General features: G+C 40.0%; 1 protein-coding gene across 1 annotated transcript; it reads right to left on the reverse strand.

Annotated features, from left to right (window-relative positions):
* Nucleotides 1–1409: 1409 nt before the first annotated feature.
* On the reverse strand, nucleotides 1410–19909 carry LOC111576904 (crystal protein). Its single transcript, XM_023282873.3, has 8 exons — nucleotides 19291–19909; nucleotides 18043–18244; nucleotides 17469–17602; nucleotides 16107–16234; nucleotides 15765–15883; nucleotides 15086–15226; nucleotides 14621–14793; nucleotides 1410–2270 (listed from the first exon to the last, which is right to left on the reverse strand). Exons 1-8 carry the CDS (start codon nucleotides 19774–19776, stop codon nucleotides 1818–1820), a joined length of 1836 nt encoding a protein of 611 aa, XP_023138641.2. The 5' UTR covers nucleotides 19777–19909; the 3' UTR covers nucleotides 1410–1817.
* Nucleotides 19910–20060: the final 151 nt, after the last annotated feature.

The raw sequence follows: 20060 nt of genomic DNA on the forward strand, positions 1-20060 counted from the left end.
GCTTTCCTAAACGATAAGAAATCTCAAGTTAAAGAAGAAGAAAAATAAGGAATAAACTCTACTGGATGCTACCTAAAACACTGAATGAGTCTTTTATTCACTTCTATATAATATACGTTTGTAATGTTGCCCTGTGGCTCACTACTCGGTATTTCTGCTCTTGTATTATTGATGATGATACTGGCAAGTTTCCATGCAAAGATTGTGTTTTGATGTTGCGCTTTGGATTCAAATTCCCCCAAATGTTGGGGATCACAGACTTTTTGACTACTTCAGAGTAGCCTAACCAGTTCAAAAGACACCATAGCAGAGGTTGAGTCAGCTCAGTTGTGAGTAATCAAGATCCATCACAGAACCCAAGTCAGACCAGGTCAACTTCTACTGAGTTTAGTCTCATTTGATCATGTTTCACTGCAGTAGGTCTTGGGTCTGTGTGTCAGCATGTCCACTACCTCAGTGGACCCGAGCAGAGTGTGAGCTCTGACTTTCTTTGGGTTTCTGTGGGTCACCAGCATTTTGGACTGGAGCTATTAAACCCAGGTCTATTTGGGTCTGGATGTGCTCACACTGTGTCTCTTTTTCTGATTTGGTCCCACATTTTAGAACTCTGAAAACCTCTACATCACAGCAAACAGGTGCCTGAAACTGAACAATATTAGCATTCATCTCAAGTTGTGTTTCTGGCCATCTGGTAAAGAAGTCTAATGCTGACCTTCCTTTCAGCTCTGTTTTGGTCTCTACCAAATTGTGAGAGAAATCTTGCTCTTTAGCTGCTAAGTGCTACCCTGTGTTAACCAGATAATTACTAAAATCATCTCTTTGTCTTTTTGGGGGCTGGTTAGCTGAGTTATTAGAACTTAAGATATAAGACTAAACATTCTCACTGCCAACTAATCACATATGAAAATTTGGTCAGAACCCCTATAGTGACATTTTTCAGTGTACAGTGTATTACAACATCTTGGCCACGATCTAAATTACAGTACACTATAAATCAATGTTGTTGTAAATTTTCCAATAAGAAAAAAAATGAAATGAAGGGTTTAGTACTTAGACACAAGTTTACAGCACAAATACATGTTATGGAGGACATAAACTCCGGGTTTAACACCAGAGTAAAACTGAAAACAAGACAAAAGGGAAACTTCTTATTCACTCACTCATCGTACTGACAAGGAGACAAGATTAACACACATTCTTACCAAATGAATTTTAACATAGAACTCTGTTGATAATTGTCCTCAGAGTGCAGGTAGTACAGTAGGACCACAATGAGGATTAAGTGGTGTATAGATGATGGATGGATGGATGGATGGATGGATGGATGGATGGATGGATGGATGGATGGATGGATGGATGGATGGATGGATGGATGGATGGATGGATGGATGGATTGTGCTTCATGTGGCCATATTTAAACTGGACTTTATTTTGTTGATTCACCAAAGGTGTAAACTGATCTGCAAATTTACAAAGAGCTCCATTTTTTCTGCAATCTGTGTCCTGTTTCTCTCAAACTGTTTTGAAAAACTGGTTACACTGCTAGCTTTGCCTTCAAAAGTATTACATGCAGCTGAAGAAGTATGATTTGTACAGCACCAACTTACAACATAAGCCATCTCAGGACATTTCATATAATTAGATTAAGACCTTACAAAATTATAGAGAGAATTAAATGGTTGCTGTTTGGTAGCAATTCCTAAAAGGTCATGTTTATTTCTAATGGATATATAATACAATGATAAACATCACAGCTCCAGACTGAAAAGGTTGTGATAAATTGAACAGCATATATTATCACCGAGCCTGTTCCCTCACTAATAAATGCCCAGTTGATCCCAGAAGTCACATATATGGTTCCTGGTTTCCACTTGTGCATGAGAACGCACCGTCAGGTTCATGTTCAGCCAGCCGCTGGTGTCAGAGTAACGTGGCCAAACGGGCAGACGCTGCTGCCGGCAGAAAAACGTCTGTTGGGCCCTGGAGGAAGGGTCACCTGTGTGGGCGAAGGCACCCCAGTAGCACAGCATCCGATTGGACAGCAGCTTCTCTGGCAGCGACAGGGTGAAGTTGGCCACCGAGGCAGAATCAAAGATAAAGGGCAGCTCGGCACCGTGGCAGGCGTGCTGGTAGCAGAAAGTGAGACCCGACCAGACACGGTGGTCCGAGGTCACGTGGTCGAACACGTACATCCACACCTCGCTGCCTGCCGCTGTGCCGGTGCGAGCTGACCTCCTAGATGGACACAGGAAGACAAAATCGGTAACGATCTGTGGAGAAAAACAAGAAAGAGAGAGAGCTGGTTAGATAATGCATATGTTTTCATAACTGATTTGAAAGATTTTTAGTGAAGTTGAAACATTGACTAAACCTAAATGTTGTCAGTGGTTTGAAAATAAGTCCAAATAAAAAAAATTAGCTGACATCAGGTCGCAACATCTACACTACTGTTCAAAAGTTTTGGGTTATCCAGACAACTGCATGTTCTCCGTGAAAACTCCCACATTTATCCATGTGCTAACATAACTGCACAAAGGTTTTCTAATCATCAATGAGCCTTTCAACACCATTAGCTAACACAATGTAGCATTAGAACACAGGAGTGATGGTTGCTGGAAATGTTCCTCTGTACCTCTATGGAGATATTCCATTAAAAATCAGCTGTTTCCAGCTAGAATAGTCATTTACCACATTAACAATGTCTAGACTGGATATATCGTTCATTTAATGTTATCTTCATTGAAAAAAATGTTTTTCTTTCAAAAATAAGGACATGTATAACACACGCCTGTGCTCAGCACAAAGTCATTCTGTGGGTACATCTATAATAAATGGCCACATTCTATAGTGCCGTAATTTCTGTTGCAAATTTTTTCATGATTTTAGCCGTTGGAAATGATACGACTGAGCAGCCTTGGCAGAGTACTGAGCTTTCTGAGTGCTTTTCTTGTTCTTTTATTTATTACTTTTTTCCTAATCTTATTTGTACTCCCATTTGGTTTCTATTGACTTATATTCATAATAACTAAAAAGGCGGTGATTTAAAGGTAGGGTGAGGTTTAGGGTTTGAGATTTTTAGCTGTAGCTATATGTTGCATGTGTTGGTTATCAAGTCCAAGTTGTTAAACTAAGACCATTGTTATTGTTGTATCTATTGAAACCTAAAAAACCTGAAAACAGGGAAAGAAAGCAAACAGTCTTTTTTCAAGTTGAAGATACGTTCTGCGTTGTCGAAGATTTGTGCATTACAGTGAGTCTTCTCCTGTAGCTTTCTGCTGTGTTTTTGGAAAAAAGAAAATGAATGAAACGAATTAGCATGACATCTACAAAGGGATGGGTTTAGGGCAGAGCTGCGAAAACTGGTGTTCCCTCTTGGCTAAAGGGAAGCAAAAGAAAATGAAGGCAGACCGTCTTCTCCTGCCTGTTACCTGGAAACCAGTGTCTTTTTCAGCAGCACACAACCTGCGCCCACACAGTCGCACATCTGACACCTGAAAACTAACAGGCTGGCTGTAGGAAACGGACGGACGCACAGAAACACTCTCCTTCTCTTCTTCTTATCTTCACTCATGCGTGTGTCTGCTTCTACAAGGCACAAATATATTAATCCCTAACATGTACATACTGCACCTGAGCGCTAATAGTTATGTCGCACACATTTATGTAGGTAAAAGCACAGGTACAAATTTATTTAGGTCATGTCACATGTATACAAGTACAGCCCTGGAAATAAACTTCTCCTCTGTTGTTTTTCTTCCATCCAGTCTATGAGTGTGTCACAACTAAACTGTTTTTATTTTGGGACATACTTATTTCTCTGCATATCAAAAAATATGCCAATCATCCGTCATTACAAATATTTAAATGCACATTTGCCCTCCAGTCACGACCAAAGTCCTGCTAGCACATGCTAACATAAATGTCCATTAGAGCCTTATTAGTGAAGACAAACTAAATTAAATTTTCAAATGTCATAAAATGTCACTAGCAGTATGAGTAAATATGTGATAAATGATTTGAGATTTTAGCTTTGGGTCTACTAGAATACTTTTAAATCCTTTAATGTTTGAAAAATATATGCCAGGCAACATTGGATACCTACCAAAACCCCAGATCTTTGAGTCTAGGGGTGTGCTCTAGCAAGGAAATAATGACATAACAGATGCAGCTGTAACTGTAAAAGTCTTATGGAAATGTGTTACCTAGTGATGTAAATAGGTAACAGAAGACAAGCCTGGATTCAAACAAGGCATTTCAGGTATGGAGCAGTGTTTTCTGTGGGAGAGAATAACTCCCTTCAGGCTTTCTTTGTGCAAGGAAGCAGCTATATAACACACTGCAGGAAAAAGGAAAACCTAAAAAGCATAATCTTTGAATCTTATTTAACAATATTAGAGCCTTGCACTAGTAATGCGTCCTCTTGAATGGCAACGGCTTCACTTACTGATGTATGTCTGAAAGTGCGTTTGAACAGTAAAGCATCAGTTACTAACATATGTAATGCAACTACCTTGCAGCAGAGTTGTTTCCCTAAGATCTGAGATGAAGATCACAGATCTGAGAGCAGAATATTTGCGAATGCACAGAAGCAGTGTGAGAGCGAGGAGATGCTCTCAGACTGAAGCACACAACATTTGTGTAGCAGCAGCGTATCTGAGTGCAGAACAACAGATTTGAGCAGAAGCAGATTTGAACCTGAGCACTGGCTACTTGAGAGAGAGAGGGCAGGGTTTCAACAGAACGCATTACAAGCCTGAACGTAAACTAAAATGTAAATGAGGCGCATTTGAAAAGCGATGCATTTACTTAATGTAGCATGTACTTAAGAAAAGACGTTCAACAGTCAGTGACGAAGACTTTTCTGAAGTGAAATGTACAAAGTGATTTGTGATCACATCAATATCTGTCTGAGCTCCAACCTTCACCACATCCAACTAGAAAGAATTTCAATTGTAGAAACAGTAACAAGAGCCCTGGCTGGCCTTTCCTCATGCAGACAGCTGATCAGTTCCTCAGAAACACTCTAACAAGCTGGAGGTACCATCTCAAAACAAGCAATGAAAATTTACCACTGTAGTATCCTTTAGCGCCTCAGGTTGCATGTTTTCCAGGAAAAGATCACTCTATGTATAAATCATGTCATTCATGTTAACATTCAGTCAGACCAGCTTTTTGTAGGAACTATAGAATACCACTCCTCTCGTGTTTGTGCTGCGTTAGCTTTGCTTCTTAATGGAAACACACATTCCCTTCGCCTGTTGTAGGGCTCAAACACACTGTAGGTGTTATTTGGAATTGACTTCCTGAAGAAACGTGTCTGTAGAAAACAACATAAATAACTGAACTGAACACTGCTACCACACTAGCAAACAAGGTGGAGCCACATGTTCCACCAGCAGTGTTATTTGTATCACACCTCTCCAGCAGCTCTGTGTCCAACAGCAATAAGCCTGACAGAGGCTTCCTCTTCACTGGAATGGTTCATACTGCTGCCAGCTTTTCATATACAGTTGATGAGTTTGTCAGTGATTGAGCTGAAATTCTCCTGCTAACAAAACAAAGTTTAGAGCACCATTTTCATGTCATTAGCTTTTATGACAGCAGAAATGTTTTTGATTCTGTCATAGTGAGAAAAACTCATCAGAGAGACGGGCTCAGACAGATGATGAGTCGTGTTTTCAATGCGAAAGAAGATGATTATGCTAGTTGTGTTTTTCAGAGATACTGAGCTTGTGTAATGCAAAGGAAATGCACACAAACATGTTGTAAGTGCTGTAAAAGGAGTGAAGCTGAGCTTTCTCCGTCAGCCTCCTCTGTGACCGACTGCTTGACATTTCTGCTGACCCCCTCGGTCCTCTGGAGGCCTTTATAAAGACATGCAGGAGGTGTGTGTGGTGAATGTGGAGGGGTAAGCTGCAGCAATGACTCCACCATCTCCCTACTGCACACTGAACTGTGACTGAATACTAAATATGTCCAGCAGTGTCACCTCCTGACCCCCTGTAGCTCCCTGAGGCCTCCACATTGCGCTCTATACTGAAAACTCTGACAGAAAACTGCTGGAGGCTTTCTTCCTCCACTGTGTCATCATCCAGCAGTCTATCCCTCGATTTTGACAGCGCTAAAAATTCCAAAGTAGGGCATAAACACATTGCAGTAAGTGAATGAAAACATCAAAAGAAGGATGGAACTATGGAGCCAAGGCGTCGTTTGTGCTCAATAATTAATTAATGTGCCATGGCTGCCGTGGATACTACATTAACCCTCCTGTTGTCTTCATTTACGGGCACCAAAAAATATTGTTTCTTTCTCTGAATAAAATCCAAAAATTCTGCAAAAAAATTCCACAAATTTCTGAAAATTTGCAAAACCTTCAGGAAGAAAATTCCAATAATTCCTTAAAAGTTTTCCTTAAAAGTTTTTTTTTTTTTTTTTTAAATCCCCCAAATTTGGCAAGAAAATTCTTGTAGATATTTTCAAAAAATGAGTAAAAATCTTCCAAAAAATTCCTAAAAATATCTAAAGTGATTCCATATATATCAGTAAAACTTCTAATATTTTCTTTAAGAATATTCACAAAAAAAAATCAACCAAAATCCAGGGAAATTCTCTGGATTTTGGTTGATTTTTTTTTTTGTGAATGTTCTTAAGAAACATTTTTAACATTTCTTTTTTTCCACCAAAAAATGTTCAGAGATTTCCCAAAAATGTTGCAAATGTGGACATCAGAAGTTTCACTGTGAATTTTTTATTTTTTTCCCCACATTTTCAAACTTTAAAACAGGATATTTTGACCTGCAGGACGACACGAGGGTGAAACATGTTCAAGAAAAAACTCAGTAATCTTTTCTTTTTTAGTTACATGTTTTTAGCAAAGTTATTTCCACTGCAAAATCTGGGTTCACCATGACCCAGGTACATTATCACAGTTAATAAAAGAACACATACCCAACGACATGGAACAGTCTCATATTCAGTGATGAAACAAGGTAGACATTACTGCTGCCACTCATATCAAAGTATATGTAATAATGCAAACAAAGTAACTGTGGGAAATGCAATTAAAACACGATACAGCCTATTCTCAAGTTATAGCTCATGTGCGTAAGATGAATATTATCACCTTTAGGTAATTTTAGGAACTCTTCCTCTACTTCAGGAGGAGTAAAGTGCAAGGCCAACGGTTCATTCTTCTATGACATGCAATTCTGCAACCCAAGCCAGTGTGGCATTTTAAGATTACACAAAAGATAAAATCAGACAAAGGCCAAGGATGTGTGAATCAAATTTAAGAGCCTTCGCTAACATTGACTTACACTGTATCTCAAACCAGATGTTTGGTCTAAAAACATAACCATTCTGCATGGTCTAAGAGGCGCACACAATTGGTTTCATATTTGTTGGCATTATTTGTTAAAGTGCTTTGTATGCAGTTTAATATGTTGTTGTCACAAACTAGCATATTGGACCCGTCTAACGACAGAAAACTAGCTTGAAAGACTTATTTTTAGAATCCGTCTGCTTAGAGACAGTTTTTGTGAAATTTTCTGTTTGTACCGGAATTGTTTGTCTTTATTTTCATAGTTTTCACGTCGTCGGCTGACTGAAGAGACATTAAATGTTAAAAGGCATCTGTATGATGTGTGGCCTTCATTATATCAGACTGGAGTAGTTACACTTAAAAATGTTCTTATTTTTGAAAGAAAAAAATTTGTCAATGAAGATAACATTAAATGAATGATAAATCCAGTGTAGACATTGTTAATGTGGTAAATGACTATTCTAGCTGGAAACAGATGATTTTTAATGGAATCTCTCCATAGAGGTACAGAGGAACATTTCCAGCAACCATCACTCCTGTGTTCTAATGTTACATTGTGTTAGCTAATGGTGTTGAAAGGCTAATTGATGATTAGAAAACCCTTGTGCAGTTATGTTAGCACATGAATAAAAGTGTGAGTTTTCATGGAAAACATGAAATTGTCTGTGTGACCCCAAACTTTTGAACAGTAGTGTACTTTGGTAGGTGAATTTGAAATGTCTCAAACATGGTAATTTGTGCATATACCAGAGAGTATCCTAAATACATCAGTAGAACAGCTGGACTTTCAGCCTTCATCCAAGAGGCTTCTTCAGTTCTAACTGACTGCCAGGTATTTATTCTCAGTCCCAAATCACATTCCTCATGGCCCGTTAACTACCCAAGACTCATGACTGGAGGTGTGAATGGTTGTGAAACTGCCTCCAGAGGGATCTCAGAGCTGATAAGTACCTGATAAATGATGTAGTAGACCTCCTCCTCTGTTTAGAGACGGCTGTTCTATTCTTCAGTCATTCTTCTCTAGGCAGCATTGCAACCGTTCACACTTCCAAGGACCAAAAAAACTTAGCTGCCTCCTGCTGAAGCACTTAGGGTTACCATGGCCTGGATAACTGAGAATCTACACATGTACCAGAAATGATTTATACAATATTTGACTGCGATTATCGCCCGCCAAAACATCTGCTACTTTTGCTTTTGTTTTGCAGTATTATTCATTTCAGATTGCCTAAGAAAGATCAAAAAGCGATTATTTCTATTTAACAGTAGTATAGTAGTACACATTTTGTTTAAACTTGTAAAAATGCGTTTTTTTTGGCAGTGTGTTGCCAAACATCCAGTCAATTTTCATTTTGCAGAAAAGAGCCATAAGAAGAATCAGTCGAAAAAAACATAGAGATCCAACAAACACATTATTCCTTCAGTAAAAATTGTTGAAATTTCACGGCATAGTAGATTATAGTATTCTGAAAATTATGTATAAAGTTGGTAAAGAAACTTTAACAGTTAATGTCCAGAACAGATTTGCAAAAAGAGAAAGTAAGTAAAAGGAACAGAGATCTTCATAAAACCAAGATTTAGGACCAAATTAATGGAACGTTGCATTTCTGTGAAAGGGGCTAATTTATGTAACAATCCAGACAAGGAATCAAAAGAATTTAAATCACACAAAAGATATTTAATTACAAAGAAATGAATTTAGAGTATCATAGTGTTTGTTATGAGAAAACTGCAGGCCTCTCAGACTTAATAGTCATTTTGTTTGTTGTTTGTTTTTAACGCTCATTGTAAACTGATTGTTTGTCATAAAGGAGCGGATTACATCAGTTTATTCTTCTTTCTGCTCCCTTTCATTCACAAGTTGGAAACTTTTGTTTTTGTATTGTTTTGAATTGTTTTTTTTCTTTTGTCAATGAATTAAATAAAATCTAACTAAAATTCTATTAATACGTGCTGCATTCACCACTCCAACAATAACAGCAGCAGCCTCCTCAACTGCAATTTTTGAGAAGTTTTAAAACTGGTTGATGGTCCTTCTCCCTTGTTTCACTGCCAAAATGTTGACCATTGAGGGTGAGCAGCATCCAGGGTTTCACACTCGACTTTTTGACACACTGCATGTTGCTGTAACTGTCAGTATAAGCACACTTATGGATTCAAAATAGCAAGTGTTGGTACAGAGGAATATCATTTGAGACCATTTTCTTCATGCTAATCTTACTAAAATGTCACATAATATATTTTCTTCCATGATATTTACTGTGAATGTGACTATAATTCATGTGCAGCCTATGTCTTCATGCCTCTGTGTAGCCTAACGCAATGCAAAATAAAAAGCTGTGAGGTCCTCATTAGTCTAATCACGAGCTAATTGGATCTACTGCAATTTATTTATCAGTGCAGTGCTGTTGTGTCTTAATGCTCCTTCTGAAGAATAGGGAGGAATTGCAAAGTCAGGTGACAGCTCTGTGTGTGTATTGCCAACATCTTTCACATTACATATAGTCACTAGACCCACTGTTCAAACAGTAATATCATTAATAGTGTTATTTTTGTTTACTATTACATGTGGGTGTAAAAAGTACAAATAGCCACAGCTAATGCAGTCTAAAACAACTGGCATGGAAGTTAGATTACTCATTTTTTAAAATTGTTATTGACTCTCTAGCCACTTTGGAGGCTGTATTTGAGTTGTTTTCCATATTCACTTTACCCTCATTAATACAAATGCGGTGTCAGTTCACCCAGTCGGGGTTTCTTCCTCTGGCAGCCCCTATGTCTGCACTTCATCTGTGATTCTTCAGCTGATCCCTCCTGTCACTGTAGATGTTCATGAGAGACGAGGCACTTCTTAGCCGAGCAGTCAGGCTGCATCTCAAACAGACAAACTCCCTGACTCCAGGTGGTCCACATGCTTCACCCATACAAATGATGGACAGAAAAAAAACATCAAAACACTGCTGTCTGTCAGACTGAGACACACTGGAGTTGGAGCTCCCTCTGTAGGCGAAGACAAGGAGCAGCAGTGAAGTCTGGAAACAACTTCTATACATGGTGACATGTCTTCTTATCAGTCTGTGCTTCAGGAAACGCACCATTTTTCAACTTACAAATCCCGGCAACAAGAGAGAACAATTGCCTTCTATTCCCCATCAGCCTTGTTAGACATGGAGAGGCTGCAGACAGCACAGGACACAGCTGGGTCCTCGTTACACACCGAGCTCCGGCTGGGTGGGACATCGATCCATGCATGACGGACCGCCTCACACAGCCGCTCAATGAGCGCTCATCAATGCATGTGTGTGTGTGTGTGTTTGGGTGTGTGTGGCCGACTGTGTATGAATGCTCACTTTCCAGCCACTGAGCAGGAGAGAAATATGAAGAAAACAAACACATTATGGTGTCGTGAAAACACCGCCTGCCTTCTGTTTTTACACATGCAACCACTTAACCACATTAAATCTGTGGAGATGCTCTGCACTTCTGTGGTTTCTTAAATTAAGTTTTTGTTTGAATATGAGCTGGTTCAGGGGCTGCACAGTGGCTTGGTGGTTAGCACTTTCACCTTGCAGCTAGAAGATTGGTTCATGTCCCGGCCTTCCTGGGATCTTTCTGCATCCATGCAGTCAGTTGGAGAACTGAGAATCACAACCGGTTTCTCCTCACTGATCTTCACACACTTAGCAGCTCACAGCTCAGCCTCTGGAGGACAGATGTGAGTCTCAGGCACCACAGTCTCAGCATTTGTGGCCTCCATCGTCAACGCCCTGATCGTCCTACAGATACCTCAGAGGAAGTGATGTCGACAGGAAGTTTCTCATTCTTCCTTTTCTGTATGAGATTGTTTTTTTCTTTTTTCCTCTTTTGGTTCATATTTGTGCTGCAAATAAGGCAAAAACTCCTGTTTCTGGTTTTTCTGGGTTCTCCAGCTTCCACTCACAGTCCAAAAACATACTGAGGTTATTTGGTGATTCTAAATTGTCCGTTGGTGTGAATGTGAGTGTGATTGTTTGTCTCTATATGTGGCCCTGTGATAGACTGGTGACCTGTCCAGGTGTCCCCTGCCTTCTTACTAAGTCAGCTGGGACAGACTCCAACCCCTCTGTGACCCTAATGAAGATAAAGCAATGGAGTACAGCTGATGAATCTAATAGATGGATGAGCTGGTTCAGTTTTCTCACAGTCACCAGTCAGAACTATGATGAGGAGACAAAGCTGCACTAAATAAGAGAATATTAATATATGCAATTTGTCTCGTCAAAAGCAACACACTTCAGTCAATTTGCTTTCTGTGCACGAAAAATTTCTCTACGAACTGCTCATATGTTTTTTAAGCTTAAATCCATGTGGCCTCTAGCAGAGGAAATGCATGTATGTGGCTTTAAATAATTAGCAGTTACTTAGCCCCTTGAAAGCTTTGTCTCAAAATGGAAGAAATGCATATTTAGGATCATACTTTATGAATGGAAGCTTGGGGTGATGCTTTTAATAAACAGGGGGGAAAAGCTTTCTCTTCTAAAAGGTACAACTGTAATTTTTACATCCTGTCAACAGTGTAAATGCAAAATAACCAGATTAAAAACAATGAAGACAATTTCCATAGCTTACCAAAAAGACTAAGAATTTACTCTTGAAAAAATTCAAGACATTTGTGCTGACCTCTGTCCTCTGGAGATGTGCCCTACATAAAGAGATGCAGGACTTCCCAATGGCACACACAACTGTGACTGAATACTAAATATGTCTGGGAGTTCCACTTCCTCACCACCTTGTAGCCACCTCAGGCTGCTACCCTGTACATTAAAAGTCTGAGAAACTGGAGGCTGTCTTCCTCTACTGTGTCTTCTTCCACCAGTCCAGCCATGTACTTTCCCAGCAGCAAACTCCTTGATTGAAAAATGGAGCCAATGGACAAGTGCCAAAAACTGCAGTTCCTTGAAAGTCCACTTGAGGCCAGCTCCAAAAGTGAGTCAACCCCCATAGAGCCCCATATCTGAATGTACAACTCAACAGCAGAGATAAACACGTGTACGGCCTGGTACAAAAGTGATTCCAGTCTCTATAGCTAATTTCCTCATTCATGACGACTGTATGGGGGGGGGGGGGGGGTTTATATAACTCACCCGTTTAAACTGTATTAAAGTTATGCAGAATTAACAGCATTTTGAGGGAGATGTCTGCACCATCATGACCCAAAGACTTTGGCATAGCCTGCCTTAGAGATACTCACACTCAACCTCTTTGCTGATTTCTGTGTTGACCAAGAGTCAGGCAGGCTACAGGCATGATGGCAGGTATCATATGGGTGACTTTACAGAAGGGTCAACCATCTTTATATCTAGCTAATGGTATTGTCACAGCTTAATAAAACTCAATTATAAACACATTGTGACAAAACTGAATGATGCCTACCAGCTTAGTTGTTAGTCCAATGTGTTAGCATGCTTACTGAATAGAGAATATGAAGTTTCACGTAATAACAGTACTGAAGGAAAAGACAGGGAATCATCAATGATTTCACCTGCTGGAACAAATTTCTTTGCAATCCTTGCTATAGCTGTCAAGATGTTTCATTCAGAATCTCAAATGTCAGTCTCACAGTGGCACTGGAGGAAAAACTAGGGTGGTATCCTCATTTGTATTATTCATGGTATTGTGAGTACAAAGTCATGCAAAAATGCAAACGTCTCAGTTCCTGGAGAGAGCTTCAGGTGGAACAGAGTGTCACAGACCCAGCAGGCACAGAGATGTGACTTCCAGCTTTTTGCCTCATGGACAAGTGTGAGTCATCATTGAGAAAAATATACCCGACACACAAGTATAGATGCTTCCAGTAACTTTAAGCATAAATGCTCATCTTCAACATTTACACGACCATTCCAAAGTTTGGGGTCATCCAGACAATTTCATGTTTTCCATGAAAACTCACACTTTTATCCATGCGCTAACATAACTGCACAAGGGTTTTCTAATCATCAATTAGCCTTTCAACACCATTAGCTAACACAATGTAGCATTAGAACACAGGAGTGATGGTTGCTGGAAATGTTCCTCTGTACCTCTATGTAGATATTCCATTAAAAATCAGCTGTTTCCAGCTACAATAGTCATTTACCACATTAACAATGTCTACACTGGATTTATCATTCATTTAATGTTATCTTCATTGGAAAAAAAATGTTTTTCTTCCAAAAACAAGGGCATTTCTAAGTGACCCCAAACTGTTGAATGGTAGTGAATGTTCAAAACATCCACATGAGTTAGTAATTTAATAAAGTTTCCTGGGAGCACCTTTACTAATGTGCAGATTCTTTTTTCTTGATAATGACAACAATCTATATTTCTCCTACTCATCATATTCCTATAGATGGTTTTGTACCTTTTTTTTTTTTTTTAACAGTACAAGGGTTAGTACAATCAAGTCTGAGCTTTGTGTCTTTGGTTTTAAAGTACATTCAAATATCCTTGAAGTCCTTATCTTTAGTGACTGGCCCACCATTATTTGCTGTGATTGTGTAACAATCACAATGCAGGTAGCAGGTATCATTTACCATGTTTGCTGTCTTAGTTTAGCATGTTGGCATGCTAATATCTGCTAATTGGACATGTAGAAATTGCAGTATCACAGTGGTTATAGCATTGTCACCCTAAAGCAAGGAGTTTGGGTTTGAACCTGCTGATTCACTGGGGACTTTCTGTGTGGAGTTGTGTGGACATGCAACTGGTAATCCCAAACTGGCCATAAATGTGAGTGCAAATGGGTGTTTCTCTTTTGGTGTTAGCCCTGTGATGGACTGGCAACCCGTCCCCTGTCTCTCACTCAGTGTCAGCTGAGATAGACACCTTCCCCCTTTGCAGGATAAAGAGTGTAAAGCTGATGGATGGATGGAGTTTTACTAGAAAAACACTACTGGAAAGACTGAACTGTTTAGCTCATGCTGGTGCCAGATTAAAAGTTAGAAGATCACCAAGGGCAATAGTTTACCTTGTTGGAAATATGACTATATGTACCAAAATTTTGAGCAATTTATCCAATCGTTATGAAGACATTCCTATCGGGAACAAAGCAGTGGACTGAGCAGCTGATTGGCTAAAAAGCATAGCTGGAAACAGCATTAGCCGGTTGTGTTTTTTTCTAAATATTCAACATTATCACTGTAATGAATCTTCATTGGCTCCTCTCCCTGAGACTTTATTTGCCTCTCACTAACAATGTGTATATGACTGCATCTATATTTGAACTACCTGTCAGCCATAATGCTGACATTGAAAAGACATGATATATTGAGCTCCTCTTACCTGAGCGAGCATATTCCTGCGGTCAGCATCCCTGTACATAGGCAGGTATTTGTGTAGGATCCGTAGGGAGTGCTGTTTAAAGATGGCTGTGATGTACACAGTGCTTTCCACTGCAGAGACTGGCTTGCTAAAGACCCCGTAAACAAAAAGAACCCCCTCCTCTGAGGTAGTACCTGCAGGACAGAAAACAGGACATCAGTCCAAACAAAAAGGAGACTTCTATCTTGCCTGTAGCCTTGATGTGATCCGTTAGCTTCATCTTTCTGCTGTCTGATTGTCTCAAGGTTTAAAAATCACTTTTAAACAGTAAACATTGCCTTTAGCTTTGTTATGATTTCCATATCAAATTGCCTGATAACGAGAACCAGTGGGAATCCAGCAGAAAGGAAACAGCTGAGAGAATGAGATAAACATCCATAATAATGTTGCAATGTCATTTTACATGTTTCTGTGTGCATCTCTTACCCAGCAGCACTGGCTTCTCTTTCTGCCAGTGGCCCTTCAGGAAGGCAGTGACTGCCTGCTCTTTTATTAACTCCCCATCGATATACGGACCCCAAGTCTCAAAAACTTCCAAGAACCTGAACGGGTTTACAATCTTGGAACCTGGGATCAAAAACACACCACGCAGATTGATAATATGGTCTGATTTTCTCATTTCCAGCATAAAGCAAGAAGTTTGGTAAGTTGAAACAGAGGTTTAACAAAGAGAACTACATCTCTCCCTACATAAACATGAAACTAAAAAAGCCAGAAACTATTAGATACTTTAAAGTATTTAGTTCTGTTTTTATAACTTAAGTGTTCTCCTCTGTGCCTTTAACTCCCTGACTTTTGGGCCAGAGTGAGTTCAGCTTAAGAGCTGCTTCTGATGGCGTAATCACAGAGCCAGAGATACTGACCAAGAACCCTGTTAACCCCTGCAGATATATTACACTAATTTTCTGCTGTGAGTCTGTAAAATCCTTCTAATTGCCCCATTAGTGGCTCTCTTTCCCGTCTTAATGATTTTGTTTTCCATTATGTCAGGATAAACATGTTTTTCATCACTTTTTGCAGATAAGCATACTTTATCCTCCATCCTTATGTAACTGTGTGGGCAACCATGAGTGTTGCTCTAAATCTGGGCTTTGTGGCGTCCTACTTGTTTTCATCTGGGCGGCCAGGACGGCCTGTGGAGCGAGAGACAGCAGGCAGATGATGTCGCTCACAGAGCAGTTGGTCTGTTTAGCAAAGTGTTTACCTAGCTTCAAGGCGTCATGTCTGGGGAAGAGATGCAGAAAAACAAAATTATAGTTCAGTTTGAAGTGTGCCGGAAACACTCCTGCAAGGACTGGACCCAGCAGTAGGTCAGGATAACACCCTGCCCTCTGATTAATTAATACCTTTGACAGCTCAGTGTCTTCTGAGTCTACTGTAATTTGTAACTCCAGCAAAGCACACATCAGTCTCACATCATTAATCAACTGAGCTGTCGGTTCCTCACCTGGTCTTCAGAGGGATGGAGAAGGGTAAGCTCTGCAGGATAGCCTGTTTGAACAGAGGCTTACTGCTCTGGATCATCAGATGAAGACTCACTGACTGGGCACCGGCACTCTCCCCAAATAATGTCACCTAGAAGACAAAAAAAAAAAAAAAAAAAAAAACCCACACAACCAAAGGTTTTGTATGGTAGCAATTTACTTAAAAACATACTGTTAAAATGAACACTGGCTGGGCATCAGTAATGAAACATTCTTTTTGGGAGTTGAGATAATGGACGGCAACATGCTTAATTTCCAATCTGTTTTATTTTATATTAAAGGAAATGTAAAAATATGCAGGAAGCCATGTTTCATCCACTAGCTGATGCAGTTAATTTGTATGACATGCTATCTTATAGCAGGTATAACATAGTTGCCTTCTTACTGTCACTTGTTGTGTTAGCATACTATCACATGTCTATTAGCACTTAATACATGCAGGAGTTCCTCATTAGCCTAAATCTAACCCAACACCGAACTAGCTGTTTCTTAACTTTAACGTCAACCTATGCTAGTTGATAGTATTTCTAGAATAGTAGTATGGCACTACACTGTAGCAAATTTAATACCTGTTCCAAACTGTTTACAGATTTACCAAATTAGGAGATTGTAAAATGTTTAAACACTGGTTACAGACTGATGTTTGTATAATGGAAGCAATTCTTAAACAAAGATGGTTTGGGTGTGAATTAAATGATGTAGTTTTCAACAGGGACTTCAGAAGCATCTTAGATGGTTGAGAAGTTTCATTATTTTCTATGTCTACCACTGGTGGTCATTTTTAGGAGTTTTTATCTCTTTTGATCTTTTATTTTGGCATATTTTTGAAATACATTTCAAAATTTTCACCTGCATTTGTTACCATTGTGAATCCAACCACATTGTACTGAACATAGAAAAAAATAAAGAGACATCAGAGTCTTTGAAGTTAGAAAATTGAATATTGTGCTTCAAAAAGCATGAATGGTAATTAGTCTAGGTGTGTGCGTGTGTGTGTGTGTGCATGTGCATGTGTGTGTGCGCGTGTGTGTGTGCGTGCATGCGTGTGTGTGTGTGTGTGTGTGTGCGTGTGTGTGTGTGCGCGTGTGTGCATGTGCATGTGTGTGTGTGTGCGTGCGTGTGTGTGCGTGCGTGCGTGCGTGCGTGTGTGTGTGTGTGCGTGCAGGTGTGTGTGTGCGTGCGTGCGTGCGTGCGTGCGTGTGTGTGTGTGTGTGTGTGCGCGCGTGTGTGTGTGTGTGTGTGTGTGTGTGTGTGTGTGTGCGCGTGTGTGTGTGTGTGTGCGTGTGTGTGTGTGTGTGCGTGCGTGTGTGTGTGTGCTTGCTTGCCTTGCTGGGATCACCTCCAAACACAGCAATGTTCCGCTGGACCCAAAGAAGAGCTGCCTGCTGGTCCAAGATCCCATAATTCCCTGAAGCTGAGGTGTGAGGATCTTTGCCCGACACCAAGAACCCAAATGCACCTTTAATCAATCATCAGTTCATATGATCAGCAACAGATAATTGACTCAGGCAAGACATTCATTTCCTTATAAATTACTGTTCATATATCACTGCTCTTGTTTTGCAGGAAAGTAGATAAATTACCAACAGGCTTTGCCATTTAAAATAAAGACACGCACACATACAGCCTTGTACTCGCTAATGCAGACACACATAGGCACACCATTATTTGAACTAAGTGATTCCATGAGATTCCTCCATTTTGCCTTCACCAGGACAACTCTGCTTCTAAAGTTAATCCTTTCTTTGCCCCTGCATGGACAGTACAATTTAGAACAGGTAATAAAAGGACATATTAATGTAACATGCACAGATAAGATCCCGATTTTTCAATGCAAATACATAGTCATTACTTCAGAAAAGGTCCATTTTAAAGTAAAATGCCACCAAAAGTTCTTACCTAGTCGGTACTCCACGTTGACAACAACGGTGTGGGTGAAGTTGCTGATGAAGCGTCCATCATACAGCGGTTTGGAGGCAGAACCAGCTATGAAATCTCCACCATGGATCCATACCATGACAGGCAGGGGTCTCTGTAGTGGGGAGGTGAAGTTCACACCCAGCGGTACAAAGATGTTGAGGTAGAGACAGTCCTCGCTGACCTTTTGGAGACATGTGAAGATGCAAGTCATTCAGAGTTTGTTCACAAAAATCAGTTTTTTTTGTTTTTTTTTTTTAAATAGTTGCAGCCTTGAAATTTATCTTTCTCCACACCAGCTTTCCAACGACTCTGCTAAAACACTGTAAACCTACTCTTTGCTACAAAATGACAAGCTGAAATACTTCAGTTATACTTATATGAACTAGAGACCAAATCTGAACAACAGTAATGTTACAAATAGTCTCCCTCTGCAAGGTGACAGAATTGGTCCCTATGTATGAAACCTAGGAAGTTTGAATATGTGCTTCTCAGACTGTCATCAGTACCCTGCAGTATTAAGGTGGAAATGCTCAGCCATGGCACTGACTTCTTATTTCACTCATGATGTGTCTTTCAGCGTATAAGAAACACCATATCCATGTTTACAAGGTCAAATTTTGGATTTTGTCATCCTACAAGACAACTTTTTGGGATTTGACTAGTGTTAAGGAAAAGATAAGATAAGATAAAGTTCTTTATTTCTCCCCACTCCAGAGGAAATTTACATTGTTACAGCAGCTTTATTTACAATATATACAAGGGTGGCAAAATTTTTTAACAGAAAAAATAAAAATAAAAATAAAGTTTAAAAGTGCAGAGATGTGCAGTGCAAGAAGGAGCATGAAGCACTTTTGTGACAAACTGAAAACATCAGATTCACACCTATGTTCATCGGTTTAGTCTGTATGTGGTTAGAGAGGTGCTTTATGACTTTCAAGTTGATATATACCAGAATTTCCTGTTTGACAAGTGCATTATCCATTCGTAAAATACAGGAGCTAAAACTGAGCTTTCAGACAGATGGTAAGGTGATACAATACAGAAATAATAATATGCTTTTGAACATTTAAGCATCAAAATATGTTCTAGTATCCCTAAGAATAAAAAAAAATTAAACCTGTAAATGAGCACAAGGTGGGCTCTTTAAAATTCCACTATGCTAACGGCACCCTAAAGTAAGACATCACAGCAGCATTCAAGTAAGTAAGAAGTTATCATGTTCCTTACTGCATGAGGACACTCCTCAGTGACAGGTCCAGTGCAGAGCTGCATGCATGCCGCCCTGGGGAAGGAGGCATTATAAACTCCTGACCAACGACTCACGGGTCTGGGGGGCTTCCAGCGATACGCACCAACAGGAGGGTCTGCATATGGTATGCCATAGAACACATGAGCCTTTTCCACTGTAATCCCCCTTATCTGGCCATTTTTGGTTAACACCACAGGTCCTGGAGCCCCGTCTGTATCCTGATTGACTGGTTTGTCCTTGGTTTGCTGCGTGATTGCGAGGTCCTCAGGGTGTCCCAGCTCCTTGAGGGAGTTTATCTGAAAGTCTCCATTGGTGATGAACGGCTCGTCTCTCACCAGCAGCCCGGGATAGATATTTCTCAGAAAGCTGACAAGGTCGATGTCATCATCATTTCTCGTCATGTCTCCAGAGGAAAGCTTCAAACTTAGTGTGCACAGCAGCAGAAAACACTGCCAGCCCTCCATGTTGCAACAGAATGCTACTTTCCCAGACCGTGCTGTTTAGATCATGATTTGACTTGAATTACGGTCCTGCCGAGGTAAAAAAAAAAAAAGTTGCAACCCCCATAAACCTGGAGCCTGGAAGTCTCCATGGACTGTGTATACTTGTGATTCCAATTTGGCTTGTTGCTGGTTCAGATTTATCAGACAAAAGCTGCTCTGTCTGATTGCTGAGTGCTGTCCAGTACACTCTGAACAGCTGGATACAGACATTGTGATGCAGGACCGCTAATAGAGGACAAGTCGTC

The sequence above is a fragment of the Amphiprion ocellaris genome, chromosome 21, assembly GCF_022539595.1.
Source record: "Amphiprion ocellaris isolate individual 3 ecotype Okinawa chromosome 21, ASM2253959v1, whole genome shotgun sequence".
Taxonomy (NCBI): Eukaryota; Metazoa; Chordata; class Actinopteri; family Pomacentridae; genus Amphiprion; species Amphiprion ocellaris.

Excerpts from the sequence above, each read along its gene's own strand:
- LOC111576904 (XM_023282873.3), bottom strand. The coding sequence starts at position 19,776 with ATGGAGGGCTGGCAGTGTTTTCTGCTGCTGTGCACACTAAGTTTGAAG. Across the intron at positions 18,245-19,290 it reads CTGAGGAGTGTCCTCATGCA|GTCAGCGAGGACTGTCTCTA; the intron begins GTAAGGAACATG and ends TGTCTCCAAAAG. Across the intron at positions 16,235-17,468 it reads TTGGAGGTGATCCCAGCAAG|GTGACATTATTTGGGGAGAG; the intron begins GCAAGCAAGCAC and ends TTTGTCTTCTAG.